The following is a 13,424-nucleotide window of genomic DNA, read 5'->3' as shown; positions in this document are numbered from 1 at the left end:
TTTACCAAGCAGCCCTATGCAATAACCTCTCTTAGGTCATTGCAGTGTGCTGCTGAGATTGTGTGTTTGAGCTTGTCTGTTTCTTTTGTGTGTTTCATGCTTGTCCTTCCCGTAGAACTTTTGATTGAGTCTCCTGTCCATAAGGCATGAACCTCTGAGACACAGCACTTGTCTCTTATCACCTTCTTAAGTAACAGATAAGTTAAAGCTGGTTTTGTCAGCCAAGTTTACCTGAACCTACAATATCCTTCTTCAAAGTATTTTTCCACTTGTTAAATTAATTAAAAGGTGTTTGGTTTGGTTTTGTTTTCGTATTCCTTTGCATAGTGTTATGTCTTTCTCACCTGCCTCCTTTTTCTAGTTTATCTAGTATTTAAGTACTAAATTTTTCTGTTACACATGGTAGTTGAGGTTGTAAGTCTCTGAAAGCAGAATATAAACTCTATTAATACGGAGTTAATTCCAGGCTACAAGACTTCCTTTAAGCTTTTAGAAAAATAATCATTCCCGAAAGGGTTTTCTTGTCCCCCAACTTACCTTTTTTTCTTTCATGTACTCAAAATAATTTATTGCAGACTGATATGTTGAAGGAATTTATACTATGAAACTAGTAAGAGGAAAAAAAAATGCATGGAAAATGCTATTTTGGAGTCTTTGGGGTTTTTTTTTTTTTGAGTTGTATACTTTTGTAAAGATTTTTTTTTTATCTTCCTTGAATCAGTAGGTATGTAGGTTTTCCTTCCCAGAAAATATTTCTCTGGTTTGTAGGCATCATGGACTGTGAAACACACAGAAATGTATATACATGCCTAAAAGCTATTTAAAATTCCAGGCACAAATAAAAGGCATTAACTATGTATCTGATTAAATGCTCAGTCCATATGAGCAGAAGCCTCTCTTCACCCTATATTGTATTATTAAGTAAAAATATATCATATATCCTGACACCTTCTGTTCACACAGAAGATCGGTAACACTTTTGAAATGAAAGTTTGAAAATTATTTGAGACTCTCTTTTTAATGGGCTAATTCACGACACTATAATTATAGCTCTCTGGTTTCTATAGCAGTTTTAACTGTGTGGAACCTGCTTTGTGTCTAAACACTGCTTTAGATACTTACTTTCAGTTTTCAGTTTCAAAAGCTCTAGAAATGAGTTAGGGTACTTAGAAGCAGCTTGGTGGATGAGTGCCTGACTTTGAAGCTTAATCAGTTTTTTGAGAGTGTTTTCTGAAAGGTGGAAAAGAAAGAAAACATTTCATATAAACATATTTATACAATGCAGACCACACAGACTTCTTAGAACAGTATAAGCAGCTTTTGTACTGAATCTTCATTTTGGGCTTTGCACTTTTTCTGGTTCAGTTATGGATACTAGTAGTTCATTTTTCTGCTGCTTTTTCCCCTTAATTATTGCATGAATGAGATATTATTATAAATCGTGTGGAAAATACAATACTGTAATTAATTAAAAAATGTTCCATTTCTGTCCATGCATATTATGTAGCATGTCTTTGATGATCCTGAAGGGAAAATAGAGTTGCCAACATCCTTAAAAGTGCATTCATGGAAACGTCCACATGAGTTTTTAACAAATAAGGTAAGAAACAAGCAAGGTCATAATGAAAAAATCCCACTTGCTTAGCTATGTCACAAGTTGTGTAAAATTAGCAGAAGAAATGAGTTCAATGGATAAAACCTTGCTTGGCCATGCATAGTCATCCTGTCCAGTACATTTTTGTGCACTGATGAGTCAGTGATGCACACAGCTGCTCACAGAGTTTGGCCTTGAGACCTGCATGGTGTTGGGTGTAATCTCTGGTTGCTGGAGAAATTCAGGCATCTTGCTGTAAGGGAGGAGCTGGCAGGCAGCTCCTGGTTGTTACCAGCAACTACACCACCTGTGTCCCCTTACCTATATCTGGCTGCAGCAGCAAGTTCTTATGTGAACAGCCTTTCAGTTAACACTAACAACTACAACATTTAAAATGATACTTTACAGAGTCTGAATGCCTTACTGACCAGGATCACATGGACTAGCTCCTTCTGGTGCAAAAAAAAACACCATTGTACTGTATCCTTGTAAGTTTGCTTTGCCTTTGGCTCCACATTCATTTAGAAGACACCTGGACAGAGAGATGCTTTTTTGTTTCTCTTTGTGTTCTTGTTTTCTCACTTAAAAATCAGTGTCATGTCAAAACAAGTTCTGCTTGTTTCAGTTAAGGCTTCCCTTGATCAAGTATCTCAAGTAAATATCTGTCCTAAACTCATGAATTAGCTTTACCAGAAATACAGTACCTTTTGTCACTTCTGCTATTGTATTTCCCCAGTGTACATACAGAGTATGTCCACATATCTGACAATACTGGTCTGGAAAGTAACCCTAACATATAAAATTATGCGCTTATTCAGTTTGCTTTTAAAGTTAATTGCGATAAAACACAACCCAACAACCAACCAACCAAAAAAATCAGCCAACCGTTTCAAAGGTTAGTGTTCTCCAGTGCCGCTGCTAATCTAAGTTTTAAACAATTTTTTATTCAGATGAAATGCTGAAGTTTTAAAACACTTTGACCACCCTTCCAGCTTTTTCAGGCTTGTCAGTTTTCCTTTTGTCAGTTTGTCAGTTCTATTTTTTATTAACTAGACACTAAACAGGTCCAAGTTTAATTTTTAATGGAACTAGGAGAGGAGGAGGTCAGGGGAGAAATTGACAAGACCGAAAGATTGGATGAGAAACACTGCCAAAATGCATAAACTGAGTAGAGGTATCTGAAAGATGAGGGCAAAACAGAGCTGGCAGCCCAGAAAGCCATGGAAACATGTATCTGTATAAAAAGTAGCTTTTAAAATCAATCCTTAAATCACTATGAAGAAAAAATTCGTTTTTCTTTAAGACCAGGTTGAAACTTTGATGCCTGTTTTGGCCTAATGTATCTTGAACCAAAAAGTTATCATTACTAGAAATGTTATAAGTTGTAAAAGAATAATGCAAATGTGAAGTGGTGAAAGGCTCTTAAGATGATATGTGCTACCTAATCTATTAGTAACTATAAAAGAAGCATGAGCAAGCCTATTTAGTGTGGTAATCAAAGACTAAAGCAATGAGCACGAGTACATGATGCGGGGCCCAGATATACCTAGCTCAATAAACTACAATCCTAGCACATAATTTCTAAACTGCTGACAAAAAAACCCAACCCAAACCAACCCAAGTAACACAGACCCCAAAACCCCCATATAAGCAAGTAACTGTCATAAAAAGTATATCATACGGTCAAAGTGTTCATACTGAAAATACTACTCTCTAAATGACCATGAGGAGACACTTGCCTTTGAATCTTGGGAAGAGGGAAGACAAGGTAATCTCAAAGTATGAGACAGTGTGGTGATAATTATTTAAATGCAGAGCTATGAATACATTGAGGGAATCTCAATTTATGTGTGTAATCTTTTAGTTTGGTACTCTTTAAAAATCTCGTAAAAATAATAGTTTAAAAATTCTGAACATCTACATTTCAAGACTATTTTTTTTTCAGAAATACAAAAGCAGCTACAAGATTTGCACACTAATGGCTTTTAGTTTGCAAATGTCTAATAAATGTTTCCCAATTGTCTGTTATTTTTATGTCACTGTTGTAAAAAAAATTGTTTTCATTTAATTTTTTAATGGACTTAACTAATTCCTCCTAGATTCCTGTGGTTGTCCAAAATGAAACTTCATTTGACCTCATTTCAGCAAATGAGCATATATTTTGTAGTGAGGTAAGTAAAAATACATTACTCTTCCTTAATTTTTTATTTCCTTGCTTTTTAAGTATTTAAAACTTTTTATTTTATTTCACTCCAAATTTCTAAAATGAAGAAATAAATTGCAAGGGAGAAAAGAATGATGGATACAAAGTGGCAATAAATCACCTAAATTAGTGTAATTGTTGTTTCCCTTTTAGAGTTTGAAAAATTAAAGCAATGTTAGTCAGAAAGCTTACAAACTTGTTTGTGTGTTTGTTTTTTTTGAACTATGCAGTCTATGAACTATGAAAATTATTACAGGATAATATTCTCTGAAGGTAAGAACAAATAAAAGATATTTTAGAAAGGATTTATAGTTTTCATTCAAGCTTTCCTGTAGTCATGGATTTTGTGTGCTTGCATATATGTGCTAATGTCTGTAACCCAGCCAGTCTTTTCCTTCTCCCCAGTTGAATAATTGTTTACTGGATTTCTACAGATCAGAGGAAATTATACAGCAAGTAGAACCAAAGCATCTGAATGCTTTGTTGAATATAATATTACTTCATAATTTCTATTTCATTCAATGCTTCAGTGAAAATTCAAAATTCATCACCAGTGAGAATGTAGGGGAGGAAGCCACCAGAAAACAGATTATGTAAATTTTACCGTCCACAGGACCATTAATGAATTTTTGGGCAAGTTTCTTGTAGTAAAAGCTTATTCTCATTCTTGGTTATATAAATCACTATAATGGTCTTACAATGCTTGTGAAACTATAGCACACGTCAGAAATCTGCATATTAGAAAGCCACTTGCCCTAAAACACGAACAGTGAACATTTCTATTTTAAATTTTTTAAATTAATAAATATTTTTGCTAATTTGGGATTGGTTTTGACTGTGTACAAATAACAAGTACTAAAGCCAATACTGATTTTTAGCAGCTATTTAGTAGCTTATTATTAGTGATAAGCTATTAAACAGGTGATAATTCACAAGTCCTGTAACACTTTATTTGGAAATCGTATGTCCTTGTTTTTAGTTAGTGATGGGCAGCATAATTTATATTGTGCCTTTACTTAATTTCAATTTATGTTAATGTAGATAGATATGACAATTTTAAGAAAAGTTGTTCCAGTGAAATTAATTTTTGCATGAAAAAATAGCTACCCTTTGTCACTTCTTTATTTAAAACACGATATGTTTTAGTCTTTGATCTTTATAATATAACTTGATTTTGTTTTTCTACAAGAGATAAGCTGGAAAAAAAATATTCTATTTTTCTCTGGTTTTCAGCTGATGAGATGGATAGTAAGTGACATTTACACAGTCTGGAGGATCTTCAATGAAAAGAACTTAACTAATGGAACATCCACACTTTCTTGGAAGCCATGGGAACACATTTATGCCTTATGTAAAGCTACCAAGGAACATATGCCTCTCTACAATAGTTATGGAAAATACATTGTGAAACTTCATTGGATGGTAAGTACTTCAACAATCTCTAAACTTGCAGCTAGCATGGCTAATTTTAATGGTTAGGGTAAGTATTTATTATTTTCAGAGAGATACAGATTTGCAGGAATAGAAGTGTTGACAAATTGTTGATGCGTGTGAATAAAAATGCCTTTTATAGTTCCTGTGATTTCTGTACAATTTAGAACTTGATAAAATACACTTATTGAAAAGGCATTAATCCTTTTTCACAGATTACATAGAATTTGCTGATGGATAGATGTTTGGGTTTTTATTCTCAGCACTGCAACAAGATGCTACATTTGACTTTTTTTTATTACATTACAGAAAGAGGATCCAATAATGGTGGTTGCTAGTGTCGCATATGTTCAAGCTACCTATTGAAACATTTTTTCTGATATTTGTAACATTTTTTTCTACTGAACAGCAGTTTTCATTGTCATTCCTTAGTCCAAAGCACAATTTCAGTACATTTGACAGAAAGCAATTGGTTTATTCTGTATCATATTATAGCATGTGGTTAAAATAATGTTAATTTGAGTGATTAGTAGTCACCATTTGTAGTTCTTTTGAGGTGTATGTGATGCTTTACATGACGTTTTTGCCGGGCTTTATTTCTCAGTCACATGTCCTCGTATAGTCCAATTTAAATTATTTTTGATTTGGCACATTTACAGAAGTTTTCTCTTTTTCCCTCTTTTTTCATATATGTTTTGTTTGTTTTATGAGAGCATTTCTTGTCAGTATTTTGGGATATCCTTTACTCTATGTCTCAAAACGTTATGATGATACTAAGCAATGTATGTGTGTGCTACCTGAATGGAAGTTTGCTTTACCACTTTAATACTCAGTGTTACTTGGCTTCTACTGTAAAAAAAACAAATACAAAAACAAAAATGTATGTTTCATTTCAGTTTTGCTAGGGAATAAAATATGAAGGCTGATGGTGAGGTTTGTCCTGCACTATGAACTGTATGATTGGAATTTTCACTCAGTAACTTTTACCCCTTTTTTATTTCAATCTTAATTTTATCTGCTGATATTATGTGCATTGTTTCGAAATAAAACTGAAGGTATTTCTGTTTCCATACAGTGAATATGGAAGTTTGATTCAAACGTTTCCCAGAGTCATTTGTATGAAGAATGTTTTTTAATTAAGTAACTCAGCTGGATGATTTTACAGAGCTATTTGTGTACAATTGTATTTAAATACCATTAAAGACTTGAAATGTGAGGACCATTTACTGAAGATGTACTGGTAGAACCAAAACATTCTGTGGGGACAATAATGTCTTAATATATTTTGCAGTCAACAGGGAGAATAACTTAATGTTGAACCTCATACTAATAAATAATCACTAACCCCAAAGTTACAAGCTGTCTGTATTGTTAGAGTTGTTTTGGTTACATTTGCCTTTTGCAGAGTATCAGAAAGCACTAAGGAGTATAATTGACCCTATTGAACTTCCAGTTGCCCAAACTTGAAAATATTTTGGAAACAGTCAGTTGGAAGTGTAAAATTGTATGGGTTAATGAAAACTCAAAGGCATCCTATTGGACTTCCATCAGAACAGAATTCATGGAAACAGAAAAATTTGTACTTAAAAAAAAAAAAAAAAGGAAATAAAACCTTACCAAGTGCTTAAAAACATTTTAAAAAATTTATTATTTAAAAAGGAAAAGGCAGAAATCTGTGCTCATGAATAAAATTGAACAGCTAAGACAAGGGAGACAGTTGATTAAACAGTCCAAAGGTACTAATGAAATGTAAGTTGCTGAAGTTTATTGTATTTGTATCATTATTTCCACTATTTATTTTTTCCTATCCATAAACCTTCTGCACCACATATTTTTCTTTCTTTCTCCTGGTGTCTTATTTCCTTAAAGCAGCATATTTAACTCTAAAGATGAGAGTGAAATGCTAAGAAAAGTTTATCAGTGATGGAAAATAATTGCAGTATGGATACTATTATTTATTAAGTATAAAAGATGAGCAATTGGCAAAGAGGAGAAAAAAAAATGATGGTGCTACTTTTGCAAAAAATACTACTGCCTTTTAGGAACTACATGCACAGAATTACCAAATATCTCTTCAGTCTTTATCTTTCAACTTGTACTGCTCACTCTATTAAACTTCAGCAATTGCTGAAAGAGGAGATGTATATGTGACTAGTTCACTTACTAGGTCCTTTTCAAACATGGGAAATACTAAAAACTTAGTTTTGGCTATCAGGTAATAGTTTTAGTCATAAAAAAAGTTAGCCTTTTTTATACTTTTTTGGGTATCTTTGTCACATGTCCTAAATTTGCTTTCTCCTGGAACTTCTAGCACTCTGTCCTGGTTTTGCTGGCACAGAATAACAGACCAGCTGCAGGCCATCAGTAGTTTCCAGTCAGCCAGGACAGCTGACTTGAGCTGGCTCACAGGTGTATCCCATACTATGAGCATCACACTCAGTGTAAAGGAGGAAGTTTGCTGAGGAGAGAGGAGTCTGTTGCTTGGCTTTTATCTCGATCTGCTCCTCTTCCTTATGGATAATGTGACTGCTGCACTTTTGCTGGGCTACATATAGCTTTATATTAACGTTGGTATTAATTTGCCTGTGTTATTAAATCCATTTTAATTTCCATCTGTGAATCTTCTCTCCTTTTCCTGATTTCTCTGCTCTGCTGGGATGGAGTCATTTGGTGATAGAGTAACTGATATAGTTCATTCCCAGGTATGGGCTAAACCTACACAAACTCACATGAAGTTAATCATGGACATTTCAGCTTGAAGCCATATTTTAGTTACAAACAGAGAGTAGTAATTTTGCAAGCTCTGATAACATATGGTGAATGTTTTACTGATTTGGTCATTCTTTGTTATTTTGTGGGTAAGTTAACAGAAGCACTTGCTATTGCCCCACTAATTCTAATAAGCCTGTTTTTTGATCACTAGGAGAGACTGTTTCGGGGAATGGTAGGCAAGATTATTTTGTGGGATACAAGCTCAATTTACTAATAAAAGATCTGGTATTGGAGACATCAGTGCCTTACCTGTTTGTTTCTTATCCTGGAAATATGGCTATTTCTTACATTTGGTCATTTTTTGCTGTTTCCTGTAGTGTTTTGTATAAAACACTGTCTTAATGCTTACCATGGTGCTAACCACTGTAATCAACATCCTCAGATAGTTCCTGGGAAGCAATGCTTATATGAAAAATCTTTTCTAGACTAAGACCTTAAAGAAGCATTTGCAAAATTGATATCTTAGTTAAGCCTCTTTTTGATAATTACTGTTTCTTAGGCATCTGTCATGGTAGCTGAAGAAACAGAAATGAATGTATGCACATGAGAGGAAATATATTTAGAAATAGCTACAATTAGATTAATTGCAATTACAGCAGTAAAAAAAAATGCTATGAGTACTGTTTCTGTGTTTCTCAGATTATTATATGAGAACTTCTTTCAAAGCTAAATGTAATGTAAGATTATGCTACAATTGGGTTCTTGGGAAAGTGCTGAAGGTTCTCTTGCATAGAAATTCTGTTTCCACCCCATGAACTGAGTGCTTTCTTCTTCTTTTCTCTCTCCCCGCCCTGTCATAGGGGTGCTGGAGAAAGATCACTGTGGATGACACTATGCCTTTCAATGAAGAGGATAGTTTATTACTACCAGTTACAACCTGTGAAGTTGAACTTTGGCCAATGTTGCTGTCCAAGGCTATTATTAAGCTGGCAAATACTAGGTATGTTGAGTCATCTCACTTGTGTTTTGCTTTTTGAAGTCATTTGGAATTTCCAAAAATTTGTTTAGTATACATGAGAAACATGTTTTGATCATTCTCTTTTTAATAAAAACAAATATATACATTTATGTAAGTCAACACCATAAATCCATAAAGCAAAGTGCTCTGTACCTACAGAAGGTGTAGTGTGTCCTTTTTAGATGTGTTTGAAAATTTGTCACAGAAAACCTCACAAAGAAACTGGAGTACTCTCCCTGATCGCTTTATCTGTTTGCCAATGTTCCTAAAAAGTTTGCATGTGGTTATCTGCCAAATTAAAATGTCCAGTAAATTTTTGCCAAGTTTTAACCGTCAGCCTTAACCAGTATTGGCTTAGCCAGCATTGAAAAGATTATTTTAAGCTGCTTTTTGATGCTTTTGCTACAGTTTATTTAATATATTCACATAAATAAATGCATTTAATTAAATATTTGAATAAGCCTTTATTAGAATAAACCAAACCAGGTTGGAAGAGACCTTCAAGATCATCGTGTCCAACTCATCAACCAATCCAATCCACCCAAACCGCTAACCCATGGCACCAAGCACCCCATCAAGTCTCCTCCTGAACACCTTCAATGATGGTGACTCCACCACCTCCCCGGGCAGCCCATTCCATAGCGCAATCACTCTCTCTGTATAGAACTTCTTCCTGACATCCAACCTGAACCTCCCCTGGCGCAGCCTGAGACTGTGTCCTCTTGTTCTGGTACTGGCTGCCTGGGAGAAGAGACCATCATCTGCCTGTCTACAACCTCCCTTCAGGTAGTTGTAGAGAGTGATAAGGTCACCCCCGAGTCTTCTCTTCTCCAGGCTGAGCAACCCCAGCTCCCTCAGCCTCTCCTCATAGGGCTTGTGTTCCAAACCCCTCACCAACTTTGTTGCTCTTCTCTGGACTCGTTCCAGCAAGTCAACATCCTTCCTAAACTGAGGGGCCCAGAACTGGACACAGGACTCGAGGTGTGGCCTAACCAGTGCAGCGTACAGGGGCAGAATGACCTCCCTGCTCCTGCTGGCCACACTGTTCTTGATGCAGGCCAGGATGCCATTGGCTCTCTTGGCTGCCTGGGCACACTGCAGGCTCATGTTCAGCCTACCATCGACCAGTACCCCCAGGTCCCTCTCTGCCTGGCTGCTCTCAAGCCACTCTGACCCCAGCCTGTAGCACTGCATGGGGTTGTTGTGGCCAATGTGCAGAACCCGGCACTTGGATGTGTTCAATCTCATGCCGTTGGATTCTGCCCATCTGTCCAGCCTGTTGAGGTCTCTCTGCAGAGCCTCTCTACCCTCCAGCAGATCAACTCTTGCCCCCAGCTTGGTGTCATCAGCAAATTTCCTGATGATGGACTCAATGCCCTCATCCAGATCATCAATAAAGATGTTAAAGAGCACAGGGCCCAGCACTGATCCTTGGGGCACACCACTAGTGACTGGCTGCCAGCTGGATGTGGCACCATTCACCACCACTCTCTGGGTTCGGCCATCCAGCCAGTTCCTAACCCATTGCAGTGTGCTCCCGTCCAAGCCATGGGCTGACAGCTTGGCCAGGAGTTTGCTATGGGGGACGGTGTCAAAGGCCTTGCTGAGGTTCTGCTGTCGTGGGCTGAATAGTGATCCATGTCCCTAAAACTGACCTGGAAGGCAGTTGTTTTGTGGCCACAGGTTCCTATGAGATGAACTGTGGAAGCCAAATTTAAAACACTGGTGTGGGTAGTCAGGTTTCCTTGCTTGGTCCTATCAACTCATGTTTGTCACAGGGGTGCTCTTAAGTACATATACAAAGGCTAGGGAGTTGCCTGGAGCTGTCTATTAGGAAACTGTTTGCAGGAATGTGTTTTAAATACTGCATTCTCCAGAGTACAAGGGTTAGTCATTGCCAGCTGCTGGCATCTTTAGCCTTGATCCTCTGAGGATCTACAATCAGAAATTTCTCTAGAGAGTATGAGACTGTATTAACTTGAAAGAGTGGAGCGCAGTACACTGAAAATGAAGTCAGCTTGTGCATAATAACACGGGAGTTAAAGCATCTGGCCAGGTAAACGAAGTTATAGATCTATATCCTTCTTCTAGCATGAGAATTTTCAAATCCATATTCCAAGCCCTGAAATAAAAAGGGGCTTTACTGTGTGAAAGTATGCATAGCATGCTGCTATGCTAACAATTCACAAACAATGCTGTTGTACCAGAGGGAACACTAAAGTAATGGCTGTGATGCAAAGGCATAAAAGCAAATTGGGCTTTGTTGGCTAGCTGTCATCAGTGGTTTGGAAAACTCCTCATATTGCAAGTAATTATTTTTATTCCACCACCGCCCCACCCCCAAAGCTGTTGTGTGTGGTTTTGCTCCTACAGAAAGCAATTTGGACTACAGAGTTTATTTTGAGTTGATTATAGTATAATTCTGTGTAATGTCTACTTCTATCTTGTAGTGTACGGACTGGGAAAAGAGAGCTGGAGGAATTTACAGTTCTACATACACTGACCGGATGGATACCAGAAGTTATTCCTCTCCAGTAAGTTTTTCTAATAACAATTTTCTTACTAGTTGCTTAATATTTAATTCTATAAGGAATTATGAGAAATAAAACTGATCTCTAAAAATCCTTCAGCATCAATTTAAGAAAATGTAAAACTTTTGATTTTGGCACTTGTGAAATGTACCTTCAAGGGGTTAAATTTTATTGTATTTTTCTATGTGTGCCATACAGTTGCTTGTAAAGCTATTTTTCCCATTAAACTGATGTATATTTGTGATAAAGTTTGTAACTAATACTAATAATAACTTTATATCCGAAAGTACTATAGAAAGTATGCATCATGAATTCAGAAGTAATCAGCTTCAGTCAGTATGGTGTTTTTACCTTTCATATTGGAACTGTTGATACACCTTTATTTCCAAGCAAAACTATTATTTCCAACCTATTATAAAGTTTTTCTTGTTTCCTCTGTGTTTAAATTCTGTTTAAAGAAGAGATATTCTAATTTTTCAGCTTGACATTCTTTTTACTGAATGACCAAGATATTAGCCATCCAGTAATAGTCTAAATATTTAGACTTTTTGTTTAAATTACACTTTTTGCCTTCTGATCTATACATTCTAATGAAAAAAAACCAAACATATATATGAACCACAACTATTTGTTATCTAATTTATTTAGGTATAGTTGTTTATTTATGATGGTATTTCAGTGTTAATTTCAATTAAAAAGTATTTAAGCAATTTTTATATCCCAGGCTGTGCTTGTGATTTAGGTTTTTTGATATGTTTGTGTCTCACCATAGTGTGTATGTAGTCCATGGACTTAGATTTCCAACTAATGTAAATTTTGTGTCTTTATCCAGTTAGTTTTACAACTGTCAACAGAAAAAAAAAAACCACAATGCAACAATATTTATGACTCTGGTGTTTCATGCAAATGTATTATATGCTGATATAAGAAAATGTGAATAGTACAGAGTCTTTACAGTAGTAGTATAATAAGGCTTTGAGTCATTGTACAATCAATTACTTTTTAATCATTGAATTTCTGCAGAGAACCAATATGCTTGCAGCTGCCAATTCATGTCAAAAAAGGCTGTTAGTAGCTGATGGAATCAAGTGGAAGAGACATGGAACTATCTGTGCTGAAACTTCTAGACTATGTTATCCTAATTGCCCTTTTTTATTTTTTTTTAAAAGTATAGAGCCAGAGGCAAGTTATATGGTGTGGCTTAAAAATGCACTGTGAAGTTCCCTACTGCAACTTTTATCTACTAAAAACTTTAAAAATAATGCTTATTTATATGCTTCTCTAAGCACCATTTCTTTCTTTGTGGGTCTGACCATTATCTATATCTCAAATTGGCTAATACACAAAATCAAGCATGTGTATTTATACTAGAATAACCTAGTGACTTTTCTAAGAGTTTTACTGTCAGTAGTAGTATATGGTGTTGTCTAAATGTAAATCACACTTTCTTCTCATACTGCAAGTGTCATTACCATTGACATGTGTGGTTCTTTTTCCTTTTTAAAGGCCTGAATACTTGGACAAAGTCTGGGGCTTTTTGAAAGAGATTGTGCCAGAGTTCAGATTGCCAAATAAGAAAACTCCAGAACCTGATATTCCCCAGTCAGATACAAAACCTGAAGAGATTGAAGTCTCGGAGTTAAAAAACACAGTGAATACAGTGAATAAGCAATCAGATAAACCTGAGAAAGCTGATAAAATTGGTAAAGGTCTGTAATTTTAGGCAGTGTTATCTTTGCAGGAAAATCATGAATGATGTTAGCATAACCTCTGGCTTCAAATGAGCTTTATAATGCCTCGTGCAACTCTGTGGGTTTGTTTCACTGAACATAGATTCATAGAACGGTTTGGCTTAGAAGGGACCTTAAAGGTGAGACTGTCTGGCTGATCTTTGCTTACAGCGGGCAAATCTTGCTTTTTTCTCTCCTCACCTGT

The 13,424-nt window shown here is 35.9% G+C and overlaps 1 protein-coding gene across 1 annotated transcript in view; it reads left to right on the top strand.

Moving 5' to 3' along the window:
• The window catches only part of ADGB (androglobin), a 106,093-nt gene that overhangs the window by 14,631 nt on the left and 78,038 nt on the right, over nucleotides 1–13,424 (top strand). The window contains exons 3-8 of the mRNA XM_068152396.1: nucleotides 1,508–1,600; nucleotides 3,694–3,765; nucleotides 5,031–5,219; nucleotides 8,801–8,940; nucleotides 11,409–11,492; nucleotides 12,996–13,198. Coding sequence (XP_068008497.1) covers nucleotides 1,508–1,600; nucleotides 3,694–3,765; nucleotides 5,031–5,219; nucleotides 8,801–8,940; nucleotides 11,409–11,492; nucleotides 12,996–13,198 — 781 coding nt within the window. The remainder of the gene's footprint in view (nucleotides 1–1,507; nucleotides 1,601–3,693; nucleotides 3,766–5,030; nucleotides 5,220–8,800; nucleotides 8,941–11,408; nucleotides 11,493–12,995; nucleotides 13,199–13,424) is intronic.

This window comes from Melanerpes formicivorus, unplaced genomic scaffold, assembly GCF_026170545.1.
Source record: "Melanerpes formicivorus ecotype bairdi unplaced genomic scaffold, bMelFor1.0.p_v2 SCAF_2, whole genome shotgun sequence".
Classification (NCBI taxonomy): domain Eukaryota; kingdom Metazoa; phylum Chordata; class Aves; order Piciformes; family Picidae; genus Melanerpes; species Melanerpes formicivorus.
The sequence above is the reverse complement of the archived record's forward strand: the minus strand, read 5'-3'. Positions and strand labels throughout refer to the sequence as shown.